This window comes from Oreochromis niloticus, linkage group LG16, assembly GCF_001858045.2.
Source record: "Oreochromis niloticus isolate F11D_XX linkage group LG16, O_niloticus_UMD_NMBU, whole genome shotgun sequence".
Lineage (NCBI taxonomy): Eukaryota > Metazoa > Chordata > Actinopteri > Cichliformes > Cichlidae > Oreochromis > Oreochromis niloticus.
In genome coordinates this window covers 26,035,316-26,058,157 of record NC_031987.2, presented here as the reverse complement: position 1 = coordinate 26,058,157, position 22,842 = coordinate 26,035,316, and the positions used below count along the sequence as shown (strand labels likewise).

Here is a 22,842-nt window from a genome sequence, read left to right as displayed (position 1 = left end):
AAAAGCTTTTTTGTATGTTTCATGCAAACGGTTGCTCAATATGTTTTACTTCCTGCAGCGGAGGAGGGTCTTTATGTGTCTGATGCCTTCCATGAAGTAAGAATAGAAGTCACAGAGGATGGAACGAAGGCAGCTGCTGCTACCGGTGAGTAATGTCTGTTACAATAGTGGAACAGAATTGAGTGCTTATCATATAAGGTTGTTTAAAATGCACTTTACTCACACAGCTATGGTGCTACTCAAAAGATCCCGCGCTCCTGTTTTCAAGGCGGACCGACCCTTCTTATTTCTGCTTCGACACATTAAAACAGGTATTTATCCTTTTTTTTTTTGCACATTTGAGCAAAACACAAAAAACTGGCACAGTATTGCAAATCAGATTGTACTGTCTGACGTAATCTCCAACAAAAGCACTATTTACTTATGCATGAGTAACGTTTTCTTATACACAAGTATGGTGGACAAAACAAAAGCCTTGCACTGGGGCCAGAACCTGGAGACTGTGGTTGGGTTTGCAGTGGGAAAATTGCAGATAATTTATTAATCACAAAGAAGTAAAATACTTCTGTGTATATGTGCAGGCAGCTGAAATCACCCTGTTTTTTTAGATATCTATTTGTCTGAAACACCATAGTTGTAAATGGACTGATACTTTTATAGCTCTTTTCTACAGTAACTGAGCAAAGTGCTCTTTACTTCAAGCCTCATTCACCCAGTCACACACATTCGCACAAGCACTTCTTTCTATACCAGCTGGGGAATTGATCCGTGACCTTCCACTTGGTAGACTAGCGCATGAAGCACAACTGCCCGCAAAGCTTGCAGCACCTGGTACTCCCAGATAGTCTCCAGTCCAAGTAGCTTCTGAGATCAAACAAGATTGGGCTGGTATGACTGTAAGCTATACCAACTCGTGCTTATTTACAGTACACATATTGTGGATTTTGCATTAGTTCAGGATGCAGTGGCGTTACTGGTCCAGCCCCCTTGAGATCAGACTGGAACATGTAGCCAAAGTGAATTCAAGAGTTTGACATGAAGCGTCAAGGGACGAAAAGACCAATCACTGGGTTGGTGGCAGAGTTACTTTGTGACATGATCACATAATCTGAGTGTCATGAAATGGATAAAGATATGAAATTACAGCAATAGGTTTTGCAAGGTACCTCTGTTTATCTGAAGCCAGTCTTGCTCTCTGCATGATTTTCCATACAATCGTGAAGGATTTGAATATATTTGATATGGCCACCTCTAGTGGTGACATCAAAAAACACACTAAGTTGATCTACAAAGACTGCATCAGTGCAATTTCTCCCTATATCTCTTTAATTATAATTATTATTGCTTAGCTAGCATTCCACATGGTCCTTTAATGCAAAATATTTCTTTGCTTTCCAATTCAGGATCCATCCTCTTCATGGGCCGAGTAATGAACCCAGCAGACCAAGCATCCTGAAACCGTCCAACCTAAACACCACTCACATTCACCTCTACAGCAGCCCATTTCACTACTGGTATTTATTTGTGGACCAAATGGAGGCTCCACAGACACGTCAGGAAGAGGGACATTATTTTTGTACATATTTGTAAATAAAATTTTAATATGTTTTTACACTTTCGGTGTTTCGATCCTCTTTCCATTTGACGCGACGTTACCGAAACGGCCAACGTGCGTAAATAAAAGCAGGCAGACTCGCATCTTTACAGAACACTTTATTTACATGGCCCTTCACAGTGTAAAATAGAAGCTTTATTCATGGAAATACTTACAAAAAGGCCATTTTTTTCCACTGAACATTCTCTTTAAATAGTACTCTAGGGTTATTTACATCTTTACAGTGTATTCAAAATACTCTTTTGGTAGCGGCCTCTTCACAAACAAAGACAAGTATGGCAGATTTTGGTCCCTGTCCAAGGAGGGAGGGAGCGGAAGAGGGCTGCCCTCTGAGTCTGAAATCAACTCCTGACCTCTAGACGTTATTTGTGTAAATTTGAGAACATTAAACAAGCCTGACCTAAAAAAAAAAAAAAAAGTTTAAAGGCTGTTTTTTTTTCATTTTAAATTACATAAATAAAGATTCTCAAATGTACACAAGTGCATTTGCTTTTAAGTGGTAAGAAGTTGCTTTGAGATTCATGGTGGAAAAAGGAGTTTAGGGGCTGGGTTAAGTTATTTGGCAGCAGCCAGCACGCTGGGACAGGCTGGCATCCGACACCTCGGTTCATCTACACTCCAGCAGACAAGACGTTTGTGTTGCATATCAGCTGTTTCAGGCTAAAACAAAGTGAAAGGGCAGGGAGGAGGGCTCCGATGTTATTGCTGATTGTGATGCATTAATGTGTCAGTTCCTGAGCTTTTTGTTTTTCCCGCATTGATGACTTTACTTTGCAAAGGACAGTTTTGTTTTTGTTTTTTTAAAGTTGACTGTCTCTAGATGCAACGATCACTGTGGATCTGTTTCCTTTGCCCCCTCCCCCCCGCAAAGGGAACAGGAACTGGTGGTTTAGTCCAAAAGTTAAGCTACTACTGATACAGCATCAGTCTGCCAGGAAGACTACACGTTATCAGATTCAATGTTTCAAGCCCAATCGTTCTGATTCCAGAGCACAGCAGTCCATTTGGTGGAAAGTAGAAGGTCAATTTTAACAATCGAGAGTGAGCGGCCGGACTCTTATCCTCCACAAATCAGAAATAACACCACAGGGGGGGAAAATAAAATAAAATTGAATCGTGACTTTGAGCAAAGTCTCTCATGAGCATCTCCGCTGGATCCCATTTGACCCTGAGTTGTCTGAAAATACAACCACACGTGCCGATATACCCTTCCTATATATTATCAGTCCAATCACACTGTCACATGACTGAACATTACATCCACACACAGGCTGTCATCTGACCCTCTCCAGAAATGCCCTTGTTTATTTCAGCAGCCCTGTCTGAGAGATAACCACTCACATTTGTTAAAAGGAAAAAAAAAAAAAAATCTGATGAGGGGAGCTGAATAATTAAAGGGCAACATCTGAGGACGAGTTCAGAGAACCTTCCTGTACAAACTGTCTACAGGACAAACATGTCATTGCATAGGCCTTCACCTTCACACTTCACCTGCAGCGATATGTGCTTCCTCGCTCATCTTTTTTTTTTGCAAGTCTGAAAAATGCATCTGCATTACTCAGGGTCAGTACAGTCTTTGAGGATTACTGTGCAAACAACACAAGCATAATGTTCATTAAATGAATGAAGGAGTCCAGTGAAGAAGCGATGGTTTGGTAGCTGGATGCCGCCTTGTCTCATCTCTGCAGGGGCCCCTGGTACAGTAGGAGGGGGGGTTTTAGGGGGATGTGGAGGGTTGCCCGGTTTGGTTACCAGTAAGTTCAGTTTGGGAATGAGTTCGCGTTAGAACGTGTCCACGTGGTTCATGTTAGTGGCTCTGTTGTGGATCTCTTCGAGGAAGTTTTCCAGCTGTTCGATGAGAACGCGCTTCTTGAACCTTTGCAGAAGAAGAAGCAACGACACGTGTTAACATTTGCCTTTTAAAAACAACTCTGTAGCGAAGGAGATCATGAATAGAAAATTATGATACGCTTTTGTTTCTTTGCATTTTGTTTAGTTCGTGAAACTGCAGATGTTTTAAATGCAGACTCCCGGTGCTAGGATACAGCTGCTCTTTACTTTAAGAGAGCTTATAAAGAAAGATAGTCCCCTTTTTCTGTTTGCAGCTCATTTTAAGTAAAAAATAAATAAATTAGGGGAGAGGTAATAACGCTCTGACATCAGAGGAGGAGGGCTGAACTTTGTACCTGGCCGCCTCTTTGATTATGTTTTGGAGGAAGATGAGCCGGGTGTCGAGAGTGCCCTGGATCTGTTTCAAGAGGAGGAAAATCTTCTCGTAGTCTGAAACAGAAAAAGCAAAGCGAACGAGGGTCAGTCGATTCAAGGAGAGCACATCTACCAATTCAAATCTTTGTACGTGTACAGCTGAATGTTAATAATAAACAAGATAAAAGGCTAGCGTTCTTCCTCATATCTGAATTATTTCTTTGACAATCATTTAATCAATAAAGGAAACTAGAAAAAAAACAAACATTCCACAGCACGTTTCCAAAGTCCAGAGTGACGTCCAATGTTAGTTTGACGTGTACGGTCAAATCAACAGAGGAGATAAAGAAAGAAAAAAAGTTTGCTCTTTAAATTTACACACAGATATGCAAACTTGCCATTTTTCCTAGCTTTGTTTTTAAGAAAAACAGCTTTGTTTCTGGACAAACCAAAGCTTAAGTGCCATGAAAAAGGCCCACACTTATGTGGTTTCTTCTGGAACAAAAACAAGACAAAGACGCAGCGAGGAAGAATGAAATACAAAGCAGCATCTTCAATTTAGCAGCCCTGCAATGAAAGCTGAAGCTTCGAATTTCTGTTTAGGTGATGATTCAATCACACTTGTGACTTTTAGATGCTACCATGGTTACATGTGAGAAAAAAGCTCTTAAGAAAGAAAAAGAAAAAAAAGTTAGTGGCAGCTGTTAGCCGTTCCTATTATTTTGTCCTCCCTGCCTATAGCCCAGGTTTGGATACATACGTCTGCCAGGTTTTCTGATCTCCTTGGTGATGAGCGACCTGAGCTCATTGTTGACCTTCGTCGTCTCGGTGTGAATGTGCTTCTTCAGAGCTGAAGGCGTAATGTAGTGCTGCACCTGGTCGTCAATCAGCACCATCTCCACTCCTCCCTCGCTGCCCAGCGGCAGCTCGCCTGGACGGGTCTGCCCGTTCTCGTCCTCATCCCTGTGCCGCATCACCTGAGGATCCGCAGCAGTGTGGTTCTCCTGAAGGTCGACGGGACTCGAGGGACGGTCCACCTCCGAGTCAGAGTTCCGGTCTGAGTTGTAGTGGTTCTGATCCACGTGGTTGATGATCAGCTCTGGTTCTGGTGCGCCGTCGTTAACGTCCATGTCTACAGAAAGGTGGGAAAAAAACCAAAAACCAAAATCATTCACTTTAATCCCGATCCCGCTGTAGGACGGGTCGTGCCATAACCCCTGCAGACGATATCCCAAAGCATACCTCTTTGAACACGGGACCAATTTTACACATTGGCACATGTTTAAGAGCCAGAGGGATCAAATTTGTAAGTGAGCCTGGAGTGAATCTGTCGAGCTTGAGACCGTAACATAAGCTGGAGTGCTCAAATGTATAAGAAAGACAGGACTGCCCAGCACTGCACATCAACATAATGTGGACATTAAAGGTATCTGCTAGCTGGAAACGGGGATTTATTGAGCAGCTCCCAGTTTAATACAACATTTTTCCTGCCTTGAGTTTTATATTCTGTGTGTTAAATCTACACTCTGTTGACCAATTTCCCTAAATTTATGGAAAAAAAATTTGCTTTTTTCTTAAGATACCATATCGCTAAATCATTATTAGGCCAGTACACTAGGTTGTACACTCGGCACTAGAAGCATGCCATCAGTCATTTTTAAGAATTAAATTATTAGTAGAAAAGATGTGCGACTGTCTCTTAGATCGTACCTGCTGAGTGTCGAGGGCTCGCAGACGGGGACACTGGAGGCGTGTAGGCTCTACCCAATCGCAGCAGAGGTGACATGCACCGGCGTCTCTTTGGACCTCCGCCCGGCACGTTGTTGCTGTCGCCAGGTCTCTTGCCCTTGTTCTGAGGGCCGGTCACAAACTCGTCTGCCTCGTCGATCATCATGCCCTGTAAACAAAGTGAGGAAAATGGGAAATTGGAGTGTTTTTTAGTGGTTAATTTACAGTTGTCATTGTATCCAATAAGAAAAAGAAGACAAAAAAAGAGACTTGCCTTCTTGTCTAGTTTGAAGGGGTTGCCGAATGTGTGCAACCGTTTGGGCTGTTCGGGGTCCGCGTCTCGAAGAGGCTGGGGAGCAGCTTTAAGGAAGTCTTGGTAGTTTCCCATCTGGGCGATTGGCACGCTGTGGAGCTGGTCTGGAAGGGAAACAGAGGCTTTGTCAAAAATGGAGAATAACAGTTCACAAAAGCAATACATCTAACCTGCTTCTTGCACTGAAATCATTTTCACAACGTAGCACAATCACAGCCAAATAAGTGTGGGGAAAATGATTTCCACAGCAGGTTACCGGAGTCGTGGCCTCTGAGAGTGCAGACGCTGGTGTTGAGAAGGTTTCTCCTCATTCGGCTGAGCTGGTCGAGCAGGTGGCTGCGGGGGATGTCGTACGGATTCCTAAAACTCTGAGGCTTCAGGCTCTGAGGATGACAGCAGACAGATGGAAATTTTTCTGGTGAAACACCGCTGTAGTTTCGACACCGGAGAGTGGATATACAGATGCATTCTGAGAGCGTGGACCATTTTTCAAAAGCCCTCAAGCGCTCAAACCAACTACATGAAAACACAGCAATGGTATAAGCCTCAGGAGGGCAGCTGGGGAGAAGCCTGAAAAATCTGAGCACAGAGTGAGATTTCAAAAAGGAACTCCTCTCCAACTGAATCTAAACAGTCGCTCAACAGTAAAAACCAATGGTGATGTGTGTAATCGTGTCAGAACAACTCCCGATGATAAATGTGATTATGTTGAAGAAATGCAGATAACAATCCAACTCTACCTTGTTGAGCAGTGCCAGGTGAAAGCCTTGAAACTCTTTGGGGTTAAGCTCCATGGGCAGAGCTGGGGCCTCTCCTGTGAGATTCTGTAGCTGCTGGATGAAGTCCCGACGCTGGGCTAGAGATATACTTCCGCCTCGCCATCGCACCTTGAGGCCAGGCTCCGGTGGCTGCTTTTTCCCAATCAAAGCGATCAGACGGTCATACTCGATTTTTGTCTGAAAATATGAGGAAATTAGGTTTTCTGGTCAGAAATGCCTTCCTATTTGGTGTCTTGATTATTGTAGCAGGAAAAAGGGAAATGCAGGAACTTGATGATTTATAAGCAATACGTAAACCTGAAGATAAAATTTAAAACGCATTACAATGCAGCTGTGCAAAGCTATAAACTGCTTTATAAGGGTTTATCCTGTGGGTACAAAGAACGACTGACACAAGGAAAGACAGCTGTAACAGCATAAAACGTATTTGTAATAAAAAAAACAACAACAACAAAAACAGCTGGTGCCTAATACCAAATAACCATTAAAATAACAATAAATTAGAAATTAAGGATGTGATGGTATCGCTGTGACACACTCCAACACAATAAATATTTTTGTTCTTCCGTCATAAAATGTCTGACAGAGAATTGAACACAGAGAGAAAAGCGGCACAAAGCGAGAGTCAGTGGAGATTAAATCAGAATGATTATTTATCAGCCCGTGGACTCGTACACAAGCTGTCCCCCACTCAGCCAAGAGACTTTGTTTCAGTTGACAGCGTATTGATGCAAAGTCTAAATCTAGTGGAGCCTTTTCAGTTTTTCAGTTCATCTATTTATCAAATATAACTGTGGTTACAGACGCTCTCTGCAAATGCCTGCGATGTCTTTTGAGTGCAATTTAAAACACTCAGTAAAAATAAGTGAATGAATGAAAGAAATGATTTGACTGATGTAGATATTGCAGTTTCTATTTAAAGCCATTTGTTCTTTTTTTCTTTAACTTTTTAATCTATGCTAAAGAAAGTCAGGACAATACAAACAGGCCATCTGAGTACAGTGAACTCGTGCTCAAGAACCCAGTTTGAGATGTTTTGAGCTTTATGACGTTGTGTGTTGTCAAAAGGAGGGATGGGCATGGTCAGCAACAACACTCCAATAGGCTGTGGTGTTTAAACAATGCTCAGTTGGTACTATGGGCTCAAAGTGAGCCAAGAAAATATCTCCTACATCATTACAGAGGATTTATGCTCCAATGGGAAATCTACGCTTTAACCTAGAGCGTAACCTCATGAAAAACGCAACAACATGCCAGGTCGACGTGACCCACAACTATTATGACTGGGCTGCTTGGCGCAGTCGACTCCTCCTGTGCATTTTTAACTGAGTTTTCACAACAATCGTCACCTCAATGCAAGGATTAATAATCATAGCACAGCACAGGACTATAATCTCAGCAAATTCCTGGAGGGAGACTGCTGGGACACACAAGCATAAATGTCGGCAATGACATCAGCCACTTATGCAAGTTGTGTTGTAGGCTCTACAAAGAGTCCTCAAAGAAGCCCAAATCAGGCATTACTCCACAACCAGCAATCAAATTCTGACACTACCATGAGTGACTGTCGCAACAGAAACAGAGACTCATTAGACCAAGAAACCTTTTCCTACTCTCCTATTGTCCAGCTTTGGTGAGCGCATGTGAACTGCAGCTTCAGTTTCCTGTTCTTAGCCACAGGAGAGACATCAAGTGCAGACTTCTGCTGCTGTAGCCCATCTGATTCAAAGTATGACGTGCCGTGCGTTCAGAGATGCTCTTCTGCATACCCTGATAATAATGAGTGGGTGGCTTGACCCCGTCTACAAGCCTAAATGCACTGAGGTACTGCCATGTGATTGGCTATTAGATATATCCCTTTCTGAACAGATATCCCTAACAAAGTGGCCAGTGAGTATAAAAATGTCATTATAAAACTAAGATTCTTTGCAAGTTACTTTTGTAAACCAAAATTAAGATATTAAAATACTAATCAAACTGAGATAAAACATTTGAACTAAACTGGTGTTTATTTATTTATTTTTTTTAAATTAAGAAAACTAGAAAAAAAACTAAATGATCCAAAACTACAAATGACACTATAAAAATCCATCAATGTGGACATTAGTGAAAACAGCAAGGGGGAAATGCTTGACAACTGACAGACACTGCAACAAGCACAGCTTTGTGGAGTAGACTTAATATTAACAACTAACCTGCTGACTGAGCTTTTTCAGGTAGGAAACCACGCTGTAGCTCAGACCATACTCCAGGTTGTCAGCTAGCAGGTTCGGTGCTCCCATGATTCTTAAAGCCTTTCTTAGCGACTGTGAGAAGAAGACAGCAGTAAGAACAGTGCAAGCACGGCTTTGTACGTTAACAACAACAACCACAAAAAAGGCCATTAATGAAAAGCTGAAGAATGATAATAAGGCCACTGACCCCAATATAATACGGAGGCATCGTCTTCAGGTAGTTCTCAAAGGACTGTCGCCATTTAATGGTAGGCTTGAACTTGTGCACTTTAATCAAGTCATCTGTGGAAAACAATCAAAAACAGATCACACAAAGAAAATTCACTCATTAGGAACGTGTTTTATCAAGAAAACTAAATTTTAAAAAATAGTCATTTGTTTTGCTATTGCAGCAGATCATTTGAATTTTCTAAAGCCTCTTCTAAATACTAATAGCCAAAACAAAGACTCCCCATCAACACCTGCAGCGAGAGTAAAAATGAGGTGGTGTGGATGCACAGGTCTTACCCAGAAGCGGAAGAAGTACGGGGTAGTTGTAGGGCATTACAAACAAGTTGACGCAATTTAGAGCTGTGCTGGCCTTCAGGTACCCAAAAGGCTGCCCCAGATCGCTGTACTTGGCACTGTTACATACAAACACCTGAAAAAACAGAAAGAGAAAAATCACGAAGTGAGTTGTGACATTTGAACTTTTCAATCAGCAAACAAAAACAGAACCAGCTGATGCTGTCTGAATTTTTTTTAGGAATCGGTTTCATTTTATTTGAGTGTAAAGCCACTTTGGTTTTAAATATCCTTAAGAAGTAAACTTCACTTCCTTGCTTACCACTTACTATTAGCCCTTCAATATCATAACACTGCATCTGGTTAGTGTCAGGAAAATATTTTCACTGTGTGATTCTTGTAATTGCTGATATAAAAGTCATTCTGAAAGTCTGCCACCTCATCTCTGATGATGACTCATGCCAAACATGGGAAAAAAAACAAAAATCGATATATGAGGGATGAATACAGAGACAACCCTTACTTTCAGGTTCCTGCCACAAACCAGGTAAAGCTTGGTGTGCGGGTACCAGCACAGACAAGATGTTTCGATTTAATCACATGTGCTAAAGCTCAGTCTGTGCATGCCGACGTGCTATCGAATCATCGCTTCATTTGCTGCCACCCTTATTTTTTTGGTACACTGAAAACCTGAAACCACACATCAGTGTCTCAATATGTCTGAACATCTAATCAAGTACTTATTACATTGCTGTTGCATGTAACACGCTCCATGTGTGAGAGATTAAAATCCTCTTTGTCTACCTGGCTGTAAAGATTAAAAACACAGATTTCTGCTTTAATGTCAAACTTTCTTCTCAACAGGTGTTATTTTCTGTGGTTTCTGTGATGGTGCTGTACCTGCCAGCAGGTGTGCGGTGATTTCCTCTCCAAAATGTACTGTGTGAGGGGCGACGGCTCCAGCTCATACTTATCAAAGGGCACCTTGTCTATCACCATGGGTTCAGCATCCACACAGGAGAAACGGACGTGGGGGTGGGCTGAGCGGGGAGGCTGGGAAGGTACACAGTAAGAGATACACAATGTTATGGTAAATATTAAACAAGATCAACAACACCTACTGGCGCCTAATAACACCAGTAGGTGTTGTTAATCTAAGCTAAGTTTAAGAAATGCGCAAAGCTGACCGTCTGAATACAGTTCGGGGAAAAAGAATCCCGTCTGGCTGCTGACACTTCTATTTCTACTGAAAGTGTAGAGTGTGTGTGTGTGTGTGTGTGTGTGTGTCTGTATGTGTGTGTGTGTGTGTGTGCGTGCGCAGAGGAAAGGCTTATGAATGATAGCTAACATGCAATGCATGATCTATCATAATGAGTACTTCTTTGTTTGTTTAATTTTGATTACAGCTCATCTGGGCTTGGGCTGTTCCACATTCGTGTAGCTGTGACATCACTGCAGCCGGTTTGACGTCATCCCTGTGTTATCATGAGTTACTCATTGTTTGCCATGGAATAAATGGTTAAAGTTAATAAGAGTGCGGCACTGTTACATTAGTGTGACTGATTATTCTTGTTAAACAAACAGGAAGAAGAAAAGTTGTTTAATGAAAGTGACAACGTGCGGGGCTGAAACCTGTAACTCCTGTAGAGGAGATATCATCTAACTGCCACTGAAGGCTCATTACAGCTATAATGGATTTGTTTTGCCTTTTAATAAACATGAAAAAATAAACTTAGTAAGTGCCTGTCTTTTTATTGTTCTTACATTTTTTCTATTTTAAGATTCAGAATTGAGCATACAGCTACTTTGTATCACTGCAGGCTGCTTCCAAAAGAGCATCAGTCCCCACTGACTCCCACTAAAACAGGGGTTGGGCACCGAGGGCCGGTGTCCCTGCAGGTTTTACATGTGTCCTTGAACCAACACAGCTGATTTAAATGGCTAAATTATCTCCTCAACATGTCCTGATGTTCTCCAGAGGCCTGGTAACGAACTAATCATGTGATTCAGGTGTGTTGACCCAGGGTGAGATCTAAAACCTGCAGGGACACCGGCCCTCGGGGCCTGGAATTGCCCACCCCTGCACTAAAATAACCAGTGTTAGCAACTAAATTATCACATCTACAAAAGCCTGATACAAAAAAAATATTTTAAAAAACCCCTGTAGCCATTTATCCCCTTCATAACAAAATGACAGAGTTTCGTCTTCTTGTACTTGCTTGTTAGCTAGGCCTCACCTCAGCTAATACAAGCCAATGAACTGAACCTCTGGGTGATGTTTTCTGCTGTTGGAGACTTTAAGAGCATTTTTAAAGGAAGTATTTTATTTATCAGGAAGTTTGTACTTCAGTTTTAGAGAGTGAAATGTTGAAAACTTATTAGTCTGTTACTTAGCACCAATTGGCCATAAAACTAGCCAGACACTGGTTAGCATACCACTAAGGCTAACATGCTAAGCAAGCATGCTAGCCGTAGCTAATAACACTATACCATTCTTGTAAATATGGTCGTTTTTTTGGCTATTAAGACTTTGAAAAGTGAAACAAAGATTAATTTGTATTTTTAATAAATAATTAGGAATAAAGTAAATCTTTGTTAAGTTTTAAAGAATTATAAGTGTATTCTGCTGTCAAGAGTAAAACTGTCCAAAATATGAATACAAGAAAGGAACTATATGGCTTCAAAGCCTCTTCTTTAATATTATTTTTACCTATTTGGGCTCTTTTGTTCTGTGACATTGTATTTGTTTTACTAAGATAGGCTGTCATTTCATTAATCTGCTGTAGTAACACAGGAATTTGTCAATTTTTGGAATACATAATCTGCTTCTAATCTCATATTTCTGTCTGTTCTTCTACAAGTTTCTTACCAATGTGGGGGAGTTCTGGTCTGGCCAGAAGGCTTCGGGGATGGGCCAGTGCCCGATGGGAACACCAGTTTTAGGGTTAGGTCGTACGTAGATCAGCTTGTGACAGCAGTGCCAAGGCTGCGGACCAGACTTCACCACTTCAGCTGGAGTGTCTGTGCAGGAATATAAGCAAAGCAAAACAAAAAAAACAAGGGGTTTATGAAATGCAGCATGAAACAAAATGCATCAGACAAGTGTGTCAGCAGTTAAATATGAAAGCAGGAGTTTAAACAGTGACACCCACCAGATGTTTATGAAAAAACAGGAAAGAAAAGCTCAGAATGGATTAAAACAAACACCAAGTGGGAGAGAGCAAAGAGCTCCTCTACTAATTAAACGCATGCAGCACAGCACATGTCAAAAAGCTCCTTTTATAATAAAAGACAATTCAACTTTAGAAAATCCAAAAACAAACAAACAGAGGTGTCTCTTACCTTCTAGTGGAGGAGGGTCAGGTCCCGTCTTCTCGAAGTTTATCACTACTCCACTCTGGATTTTCTGCACCAAAGACTCCAGACACTGATTCAACATACGCTGGGAGAACACACTGTAAGAACGACCTGTAACAAAAGACACACGTCTTTAAGTATAAATATCCCAAAACATGAGCGAGTCAATGGCGATGCTAAAATTAAATGTTTTTCCTCAGTTGACTGTGGATCATTTCAATTGTTTTTTGGTTTAGCAGTTTAAAAGCTTGATTAATAGAATTTGCGGGACAACTGGGAGCAGCAGAAACTGACAGAAACAACACGGGATGCATTTTCACCATGCTTTCACATTTTGTCAATTTCCTAGCAAAAAGCTGTCCATTTAGACCCTTCCACTTAGATCCTGATTTTTCCCTCCTAATTAATAATAATTTGTTGTATTTTTTAGAGCAGATACTAGAAACCAAGCTAAGAAATAACATCTGGCTTTAAATGTTCCACATTTTTCGTAAGCTAGTTTCTAATTGTGTCTTCTTTGCTTTGTTTGGTGCTGGTCAGACAGTGTACAGTGGGTCTATTAGAGCTTGTTTGCTAAAAGTTTCATGCTGCTGCTGGAACAGGGTTAAGACTGAATCACAGAGTAAATGAGCCATAAAAAATTGTGAGTCAGAAGAGGGAAAATACAGAAGTCTGATAATTCTGTCGATTAGTGCCAGGGTAAAAATAGGAAAACAATCTAACCGAAACTAGGGGGGAAAAAGGAAATTGCTGCTTGCTGGGTCATCTCATTGAGATGTTTGCATTTGTCAACCAACTCGTCCAGAGGTCAAACATGCACCACCCCTCAGTCTCTGGGTGATGACTTTCAAACACATGGTGATTGCACAGGTTACCTAATGGGACGCAACTTGTCTCCAAACAATTGCGCTCCGACTCGGGCTGACTGCAATTAATCTCAGCGAGATTGACGAAGGTTTGGAAATAATACAGATGCAGAGAGACTGCCTCAATCCGAGTCAGTCTGCAACAATGAACGCAACTTGTCTGCAGTGTCTTTTTTTCCCCAACTTCAACCCATTGAATCACAAACTGATAGCAGACCGACTCCATCTTATTGCACGTTATCTCTACGTTGACACACCAAAGTCTCTTTGAAGTCGTACACCTCGTCCTCGTCTTAGCAGCAACCATTTCAGACACAATGAGATCTCAAGTTCATTGCACGCAGTAATTTCAGTCATGCCGGAGTCTCCAGTAATTGATTTCTCTGGTGTGACTGTAGCATAATTAACCAAAAATTATAAATAACTTGAGCTGAGATTTCTCAGACTTTTTTGCTTCATCGAGTTCTTCACTCATTCTAGGACTAGACTTAATCTTTGTCTCCGAAACTTGCAGATAGAGAGACAGAGGATGAAAAGTTCCCACTAAAACTTCTGTTTAAAGAACAAAAACTGCAGCAGCAGCAGTTTGGTGTTTATGTAATGCACCTAAATGTCAGAGAAATCAAATGAACAAGAATAAAAGGGGTTAAGAAGGATCACTACATTACACCGTTTATGAAGTGCTTTGCTACTGGTGCAGTGCAATTTCAAGAGCTCTCTTCTTTACATATTGCTCATCTTTGTGCAGCCATATCAGCCCTTTACACTACATGCAAATAGCGCATTTGCATGAAATGTGACTCTGAAAGCTCAGAATCTCTCTTTGCTTTTTTTGTCACGCCATCAATCACATGTGTAAAATAAAAAAAAAGTCAGAAAAACCATCTTTCAGAGCTACAACTGACTAGTCTAACTTAGCCTTCCTGTCATTCAACTTCACCTCGAGTGACCTTGTTGTGCACCCATTCACTCGCTCATTTCAATAGGCTGTGGCTTTGTGTCAGGTCTGCCATCAGCAGTAATGGACAGGCAGCATGTACTGTAGACTGCCGCTGACAATGGACCTGTGTCATGTTCTGCATTCAGCGCCACCGGCTGCGACACGCAGCTTTGGAGTCCTCTGTTCTCTATATGTGTGCATGGGTTAATCTTAACCTGCCATCAGCATCATTCTAGTCTGTTCCTCCTGCCAGCTGCTTCCAAAACAAAGCTACGTGAGGAATGGAGACAGAGGGGATAAAAGTCTGCTTCTATAAGTGAATGTTCTGGCAGCTGGACTTTGGCTTATTCTGGAGATGGGGGGATTACAGATCAAAATCGCTGGCTAGAAAGTCTCTTGACAGGACTTAGGCAGGACAAAGGCAGTCCGATTGTGGACCAGGTGGGAAAATCTAGTCATTCTAACCTTAATCGGCAATTACTACCCAAGTACACTTAAACAAAGCACTTAACCCTTCCACAATAGCTCCAGCAGGGGTTAAAATAGGAGCACATTGTAGTTGCATTGGGCTGTTAAAGGTACCTCTCTGGCAATCCTTAAGCACAACTCTGAATATTGAGCAAGACAGTGCCTAGACACCGCTCAGGGCTGTCCCCTGTTGAAGTGGGCTCTGCTTTAAAATTTAGGCTTCTGACACTTCCAAGAGGAAAACATCTGATCTGTGTTTTTTCACTCAAAATAAGGAGCTTTTACTTCTGTAGACTAAACTGAAGCAGTAAAATGGTTTTCTTAATCTTAGGCTGTTCATGCTATCATTTAAAATGTATGTCTACAGCCTACTCTATCTGGCTTATGTTATTTTGTTTAACTGTGTAATTCCTTGTATGCTGGTCATGTTTCCATGCGTGATGCAATAATAATAATTTAAAAAAAAAAAACAACAACAATTCCTTAACATCACCGACTTAAAGTGAAAATATTGCTCTTCATTTAAAGACACTAAGCAATACACATAAAGCAAGTGAGCCTCTATAAACCACTGAGCTATGTAAGAGATATGCTGAAGCAGAGGCAGAAGGGAGGCTATTTGAGAAGTACCCAACAAACACTTCAGACTGCATTACCCATGATGCAGCTCTTCCATAAAACTTGTCCCATCTTTAAATGCTCTTAAATCATCTTTGAAACTCAGAGCTTTGGCATATAAAGCATATAAATCAGTACATAAACTCCAGAGCTACAAAAGGCAAACCGAGTGTACTTAAAAGCTGAGAAATGCCTATCAGAGCTGATCTGTAAGTACACAACAACCAGCAGCTCGTATCAGTCCGCCTACCTCCAGTGACCTCACACATGGGGGTGATTGGAGAATCGTCAGACGGGACGCCGCCGAGGGGCTCGGGCTCCACCGAAGCGTTGCCGGAGATACGTAGCACCAAAGCGAACAGACGCTGGTCCCAGCGAAACGGCTCCTTCGTCAGCTCGCTGCCCGGCAGCGGCGTGGTCAGAGGCAGATGTAGCTGGACAATGAAAGAGATCACAGGATGAGATGACAGACCTGCATTAGAACAGATTTACTGTGTTGCTGTTCTCTCTACTATCGCCGTTTGTTTTAGGCTACTGTGGGGAAACTTTGGAAATAAATGAACAACATTTTTACGGCGGTATTGATGAAGTGCCTTAATTTAGAGGGTATTAAAGCGGCACGGAGGGCTCAGCTCACACTTCTAACCTTGCAATTATACCCTTTGTCATAATTAGGGCTAAAGGAATTTAAAAGTAATTGCCTATATAATTTTTGTTTGCATAGTTTGAAAACATGACTCTTTACTGCATTTGTAAAGAAAAAAGTGCATTTTCAAACTGAGCAATGATTTTTCTTTATTTTCTACATTTTCAAGATCAAGTGTTTAATCAGTTAGTCAAAACAGGAAGCGCAATCAATGATTAAAAAGTAACTGTTTTAATAAATTCAAGACAAATGCCAAAAATACTACTGGTGTTGGACTCAAATGAGACTCTTCATTAGTATTTTTAGATTTTTATGAGAATAAATTGAGGTTTTTGTGTTTTTTCTGCTGAATGTGTCAGCTAGGGCCTGGGGAAGTTGTCTTCCTTGATGTTTTAGGAGCAAATGATTAATCAATAAGTAAGTATATCAAGCCTCGCTGTTTCTAAGACAATAATAACAAAGCTACTGATAACACTTCTAAGCATGAAAGGTAGCTTTGTTATTATGTGAGTGGACAATATGATAAAGCACTTCACAGTAGAGCTTCTGCGGTTTAAACTTTAGGCATCTTAATCACAGTCAAGAACGAGGGTTTGGTAAAGTTTGACGTGGACGTGGTGCGGTTAGCCTCCTACAGTATCACCCAACCAAACAGAACGCTCTCCTGATTGGAGATGCTGGCTGACCTCATCTTGGACACCGCCGCTGCTGGTCAACTTGTTGCCGTCTGTAATTGCGATGATGATGGCAGGTTCAAGGAAAAAAGGATTCCTTCCCTTAAAAAAAAAAAACAAAGGAAAAAAACAGGACATATTGAAGACTAAATGAAAAACGAAACCATGCCGAGTTAATTCAGCATTCAGACTCTCAGAGGCAACTTTGGGTCACCCTGCACAAAGAAATGAGAAAGACACAAACAAGCTATAAAAAACAAGACAAAAAATAGGGAGGCTGCTCTCACATCTGTTAAAACTGTGCTTACAAAAGACGTGATCACCATTAATACCTGTATTTAGCAAGTGTGGCTTTAAGGCCTTCTGCGATCTGACGCATAAATAAGCACTCTAAATGCATCAGTACAAACAGCAGATAAATTACACGGGACATATTTAAGGAGCGTGTGTGAAACAGAAAACCTCGACTCAAAGGGAAAACAAATAGAGTAAGAGTTCAGTCTTTAGTGTCTGCAGTATATGTTCACTCTATACTCCAAAACAGCAGAGCTCATTATCTGAGGAGCTACACGAAACCTCTTTCCTGCTGGACCCCATGATATTTCATGACATCAGCGCTCCACTCTGATGAAATTAGACTGGAGCAGCACTGCATTTATCACTGTGCATCAGCCTTGTGGGATCTCCACAGAGCCACTAGGTGAGGTAATAGCGTAAAAGAAAACAAAAAAACCCCCAAAACCCTCAACAAAGACTGACAAGTGCTGCCAGCAAACAGTCAGCAAACCGGACTTCACTGCAGAGTCACAGTGACTCCATAAGGGCCTCCTGTTCTGACAGCAGAGCCATTATTAATGGACGTGGAGCCACACTGCTTGGGCTCTACCTGTAGGCTGCGCTTTCTGCTGAATGATGGATCTGTCCCGTCACATAAACGGCCCAAAGTAAACAGAGCAGGATACTACCAAGACCCCCCTGTGCTGCAGGTATCCATGACAACCTGGCAACCCCCCCTCAAAAATTCCTTCATGATATCGAGCACTTTGTTGGCATGCTGACTTGATGATCGGGCTAACTTGCCAGTCGAGCGATGAATTTATCCATGTCATATCAGCTGCCTGAGCTTTTACTCGTGCCAAACGCGACTATTAAAAATAGATGGCACATGACGAAAGCCTACTATCAGGAGAGCCGGTGTAAGAATAAAGCCTTTTGACAACTTCTCAAAATGTGCCCAGCTGCTTTTCATGTAAAAGACAAGACAGTATGTATATATTTCGGGTAATTTGACAGATAAAAACAAGTCATCTGAAGACATCTCTTTGTGCTTTCAAAGAGAAGAAAACACAGTGGGCATTTCTTATAACTGGTTAATGATGATAATGAGATATTACATTAGTGAATGGAGAAATAATAGGTAATTCATCATGTTTAAGACCCGTCTATGCAGTCAGCTACCGCTACTCTGATGTGCTTTCCACAACGCCATGATAATGGAGATCCATTAAAGCCCTGGCCATCACTCCAGCTGACACCCTAACTTACCACCAAACAACACTGGCCATATCATTTCTTCACGTTCATCCTTTCTTCTGCTCTTTCATTGCGCTTAATGAAACTGATCAGTGTCAGGATTACCCGCCGGCTGTCTCCCCCCTCTACCTCCATACCCTTCTTCATCTCCCAGGGGAGAGGCGTTTCAGATGCCTGGCAACCCGGAGCGCTCTTTGTTACTGTAGACTGAGGCACTCCAGAGCAATATTAACTCCCTCATCTCCCTCCGTTAACCCCCCCAGGTCTCCACCCGCTGGACGACGTGGAGCACTGACTTATGATACAAAGGGCCCTTTAAATAAGAAAACAGAAGAAAAGCGCACACAGTCATTTTAGATGTGTTTTCATGCGGAAGTGCCCTCTTCCTAGTTCCCTTGAAATGCTTTTCTGGTTAAATGGTAAAGCCTCACTTAAAAGGAAATGACAACTAAACAGAAGACAGCGAAAACAGCTTACGGCAGTTATTAAGTACGACTACACTTGTGTAATCAGTTAGATGACGTACTGAAAAGTTTTTAGATTGTGACTCAAGTTCATTGATTCCTCTAGCTTTTAGCGTTACCAGCATTTCCTGCCCACACACTATTGTTACGTTAAAATATCCTCTCGGAGTATCAAACACTTGTGTTGGGCTATAGGGACACCAGTGCACATTTTAAATTACAGCCCATGTTCACAATAACTCTACTTTTGTAAAGGACATACTAAGCATATATAAACTACATGAACTCCATACTAGTAATTGCCTAGCCTCCTGCTGGAAATAGGCAGAGGAGAGAGAACTGGTCATTAAATTATAGCCACTGTCAAATCAACCTGTAATTAGAGGTCAGCAGTGACAGTGCGGGACGCGGTAACCTCGACCTTGGCTTGTGTGTTCAAAATTGGACAGTCAGACAGTGTCGCTGGTATTTTTTTTTTTCAAATGACCAAAGAGTGTCTGACATGCATTATGCATGCTGCATGTATGCATTACCTGGGCTGGTAGGTATCTTCTGTTTATTACTCAGGAAATGCCTAATTAAACATTCATTACCGCTCGCATCCTCCCCCACTTACCTCTGCACAGGAAAACAGATGTCCAGATTCTGTATCAACCACAAGCGTGCAGATTCACCTACCACTCTAACTGGGTATGGGCTAGACTTCACAGCTTACATTAATAATGACCACTTTGTTTCATATGCAAAAAAAAAAAAAAATGCATTTCAATCTCAACACTGGCCATGAGACGAGGAAATCTCAAGAAGGTGAGATGCTGTATTACAAGCAATATGCTTTCTGTTGGCTTCAGCTTTTCTTTTTCTAATGAGACCAAACCAAAGTTGAGTCTCTCTAGTCACTTTGTGCAACTCTGCACAGCAAAAGGCAGATCTGAACATCTGTTACACATGACTCAGTGGGCTGGCATAAGAGTGGTGGTCTAAAACTGTATTTATCACGCAAATATACGTTTAGCTACTATTACTGGATTTAAATTGAAGAGGGAACTTGGCCAGCATCACGCTGTACTAGCTCCAGACTTTGTGGGCTTGGAGTATATTTCTTAACAAGACTGAATCTGAATGAGTTTTATGTGAATAGCTTACAGCTGTAAATCAGGCCCCCTGTGTCGTAAAGCTGCAGTATGGAAATCTTTCTAAGCTGCACAACAGAACTGGAATAACATCGATAATTTTAATGTAAACCACATTTTTCCATCAGCGTGTATCCAGGAGCTTTTTTCAATATCCTAACATTTGTGGTCTTGTTTAGAAGATCCGCATTTTTGAAGCAGACTTGAGCGAAACAAAGAAAAGGGCGACAGTCTTCAATCTCAGCATCAGTGAGCATTCACATTAACCAAAAGATAAAAACTAAAGAGTATGTTCATCATGCCACAGATGACTGTTTATCTGTGGTACTGGTACTTCTATATAGCGCCTGTCGCCTCACTTTTGAGCACTCAAAGTACTTTTTACTACATCTGTCAATCACCCAATCAGAAACACACGCACATTCATACAGTACTTTTATCTACAGCTAAGCACTTCCATCAAACATTCACGCACACCCACTCTGATGGATGTGTCGGGGGCAACAGGGTTCAGGATCTCGCCGAAGGATACTTTGACACATAGACGGGAGGAGCCGGGGATTGATCCGCCGACCTTTCGATCGGTAGACGACCCGCTCTACCACCTCGCCCAGTGATTCTTCATAAAAGCACAAAAGTCCTCTGACAGGCTTGAAACTAAATCATTTAGACTGACCTGGTTAAAACTGAAAAAGTCTTATTACAAAGCTCTAAAATAAATCCAACTTGATTAAAATTGTGTTTAGCTTTTCCTTTGAAGGTTGTACACACACCACAGAGTGGCCAGACCATTTATGGACTAAATATTAGAACCACCTCTCATAATAATCCAGTGCATTTTAACAAACTGGCCATAAAGCTGAAATGACACAAGCCTACACTAGTTTAAATACAACTAAACTATATATTTTTTAAAAAGCATCTAGCTTTCAGTGCATATTTGTGCAGACAGAGCCTGCAATAGATCCTTATAGTTTCAAAACATAATGCATTTTCATGCTTAAAAGCTCATTTACAGGTGTAATAATCTCCATGTCCTTGATGAGAGCAGTGACGTATGTAACACAAACTGAAGTTACTAATCAATGATGGGGGGAAAAGAAAAGAAGAAAGCTACGTTGCTCCTGCTGCTTGGACTTGCTGTCATGATTGTGTCGTATGGCTGAGGATGTGTGGGTCCACAGTATGGAGGTGGTTGATGCTTGTAAGACTGGGAGATAGCAGAAAGGGGTGGGGTGGGGGGTAGGCGGGTGGGTGAAGTGGGTCTGTTTGGGCATTTAGCACTTTATGAGCCTGATTTCTTCTCCACCTGTTTCATTGCTACATACCTGTCCATAGTTGTCTATCCCAGTCACTAATCTATTGAGATTGAGTAAATCAAAAGCGTTCCTCAAGGATTGGCCAATAGTTGTGAGTCCAGTTGCTTGGAGGTTCCTCAACTCTGTCATGAATGTGGCATGGCTCTCTTTCCATCCAGCCTTAAAAAAAAAAAAAAAAAAAAACCCAAACAAAACACAACATAGCAGCTGGTTAATTACATGCACAAAGCTAAATAACTACCCCACTGTTGTGACCAGCAGGCAACTTCTAAGGAAACTAGTGGTTAACTTCACCGGTTTTATTGAGAGTCTGAGCTAATAAATATCTAAATAGGTCGCTTCCTCTCTATCTGCCCAGACTAATAATTTGACAGCACTGCAGCCACAGGACGTTGATCCGTTTCTACCAGGCTGCTGCGCTCGGCTCCAGATCAGAAAATCGCAAAGTAGCAAAGTCGCAATGTGTGCAGTGACTAAAGTGGCAATTTGGTCTAAAGAAGTAAAGTAGGCTAGTCTGTCATCCCCCCTTCTCCTCCTCCTCCTCTACTCTCCCCCCCTCCTAGATATCACCTCGCTGTATAAATAACACCCAGAGTTCCTTGCTGCTCACATTGAAACAAAATGTCGGCCATGTTTTAAAAGGGGTATGAAAGCTCCTCCTGAAGATTTTTCTCTACACAGTTGATGTAGTGATCACAACGTGGTGCAGCGATGGAAGGACAGTCAATCTGCGCAATGTAAAGCCGGACATGACCCGAAAACAAACTCTACCTTTATCCCGAACGGAACATCTTCAAAATTTACCAACATATACCGGTCCCCTCGGCTCGCCGGATCTCTCCCTCTGAGCTGTGGAAATAGTAGAGAATTATTTACGGTTATCGAGAGATCAGCTTTGACAGGCGAGCTTGCAACAGCAAAACGATGAACTGAACTGCATTCCCGCTCGGGATCTCTCAATATTAATGTGTCCCGTGGTTACAGTACCTTCATAAAAGTCTCAACAGCGCCTTTTGCTATGTCCAGATAGGTAGTGCCCAGATGGGTGCGCTGGTTCATTGAAGCGGACGTGTCTATCAGAAAAAGTAAAACGGGCATTGTGATGGTAATGACACGTTCTGCATGGACTTGGTGTCAGTACAACCGGCCAAAACGGAAAAAAATCTTTTGTTCTCCTGCCGCCTGTATCACCTCTCAGCTAGCTAGCTAGCTGGCTAACTGTCTGTCTCACACATTCTTTCAAAAAAGTGTAAGAATAGTGAGTGTAGAAGCCCTTTCCGGGCGAACTAAACTAAAAACCTCAAACCCTAGGGGCAGGTTATGGATTCACGAGGGATTTTGATAATTTTTACAATATTTTGTAAATATTCCTAAGTTTCATAGTAACAAAGTTCCCCCTCACAGTGAGTCCCTGCTTCTCCCTACACTGAATGCGCTGTGTCTTGT

General features: G+C 41.8%; 2 protein-coding genes across 6 annotated transcripts in view; one reads left to right on the top strand and one right to left on the bottom strand.

Moving 5' to 3' along the window:
• The window catches only part of serpine3 (serpin peptidase inhibitor, clade E (nexin, plasminogen activator inhibitor type 1), member 3), a 15,242-nt gene extending 13,209 nt beyond the window's left edge, over window positions 1-2,033 (top strand). For all 5 annotated transcript variants that reach the window (XM_025903500.1, XM_025903499.1, XM_025903497.1 and 2 more), the window contains 3 exons: window positions 59-145; window positions 228-311; window positions 1,404-2,033. In XM_025903500.1, coding sequence (XP_025759285.1) covers window positions 59-145; window positions 228-311; window positions 1,404-1,456 — 224 coding nt within the window. In that variant the 3' untranslated portion in view covers window positions 1,457-2,033. The remainder of the gene's footprint in view (window positions 1-58; window positions 146-227; window positions 312-1,403) is intronic.
• Window positions 1,701-22,842, bottom strand: ints6 (integrator complex subunit 6). Its single transcript, XM_005475376.4, has 18 exons — window positions 22,384-22,842; window positions 22,168-22,245; window positions 21,406-21,555; window positions 16,960-17,049; window positions 15,878-16,061; window positions 12,721-12,846; window positions 12,248-12,399; window positions 10,279-10,431; window positions 9,382-9,514; window positions 9,062-9,156; window positions 8,836-8,946; window positions 6,602-6,817; window positions 6,118-6,244; window positions 5,823-5,965; window positions 5,531-5,717; window positions 4,581-4,952; window positions 3,802-3,895; window positions 1,701-3,491 (listed from the first exon to the last, which is right to left on the bottom strand). Exons 1-18 carry the CDS (start codon window positions 22,492-22,494, stop codon window positions 3,398-3,400), a joined length of 2,616 nt encoding a protein of 871 aa, XP_005475433.1. The 5' UTR covers window positions 22,495-22,842; the 3' UTR covers window positions 1,701-3,397.

Bases quoted from the DNA above. Each gene is read 5' to 3' on its own strand.
- ints6 (XM_005475376.4), bottom strand. From the start codon at position 22,494: ATGCCCGTTTTACTTTTTCTGATAGACACGTCCGCTTCAATGAACCAG. The intron at 5,718-5,822 runs GCAAGTCTCTTT...CTTTGTTTACAG, and splicing joins CCTTCAAACTAGACAAGAAG to GGCATGATGATCGACGAGGC. The intron at 3,492-3,801 runs GTACAAAGTTCA...TCTTCTGCAAAG, and splicing joins ATAATCAAAGAGGCGGCCAG to GTTCAAGAAGCGCGTTCTCA.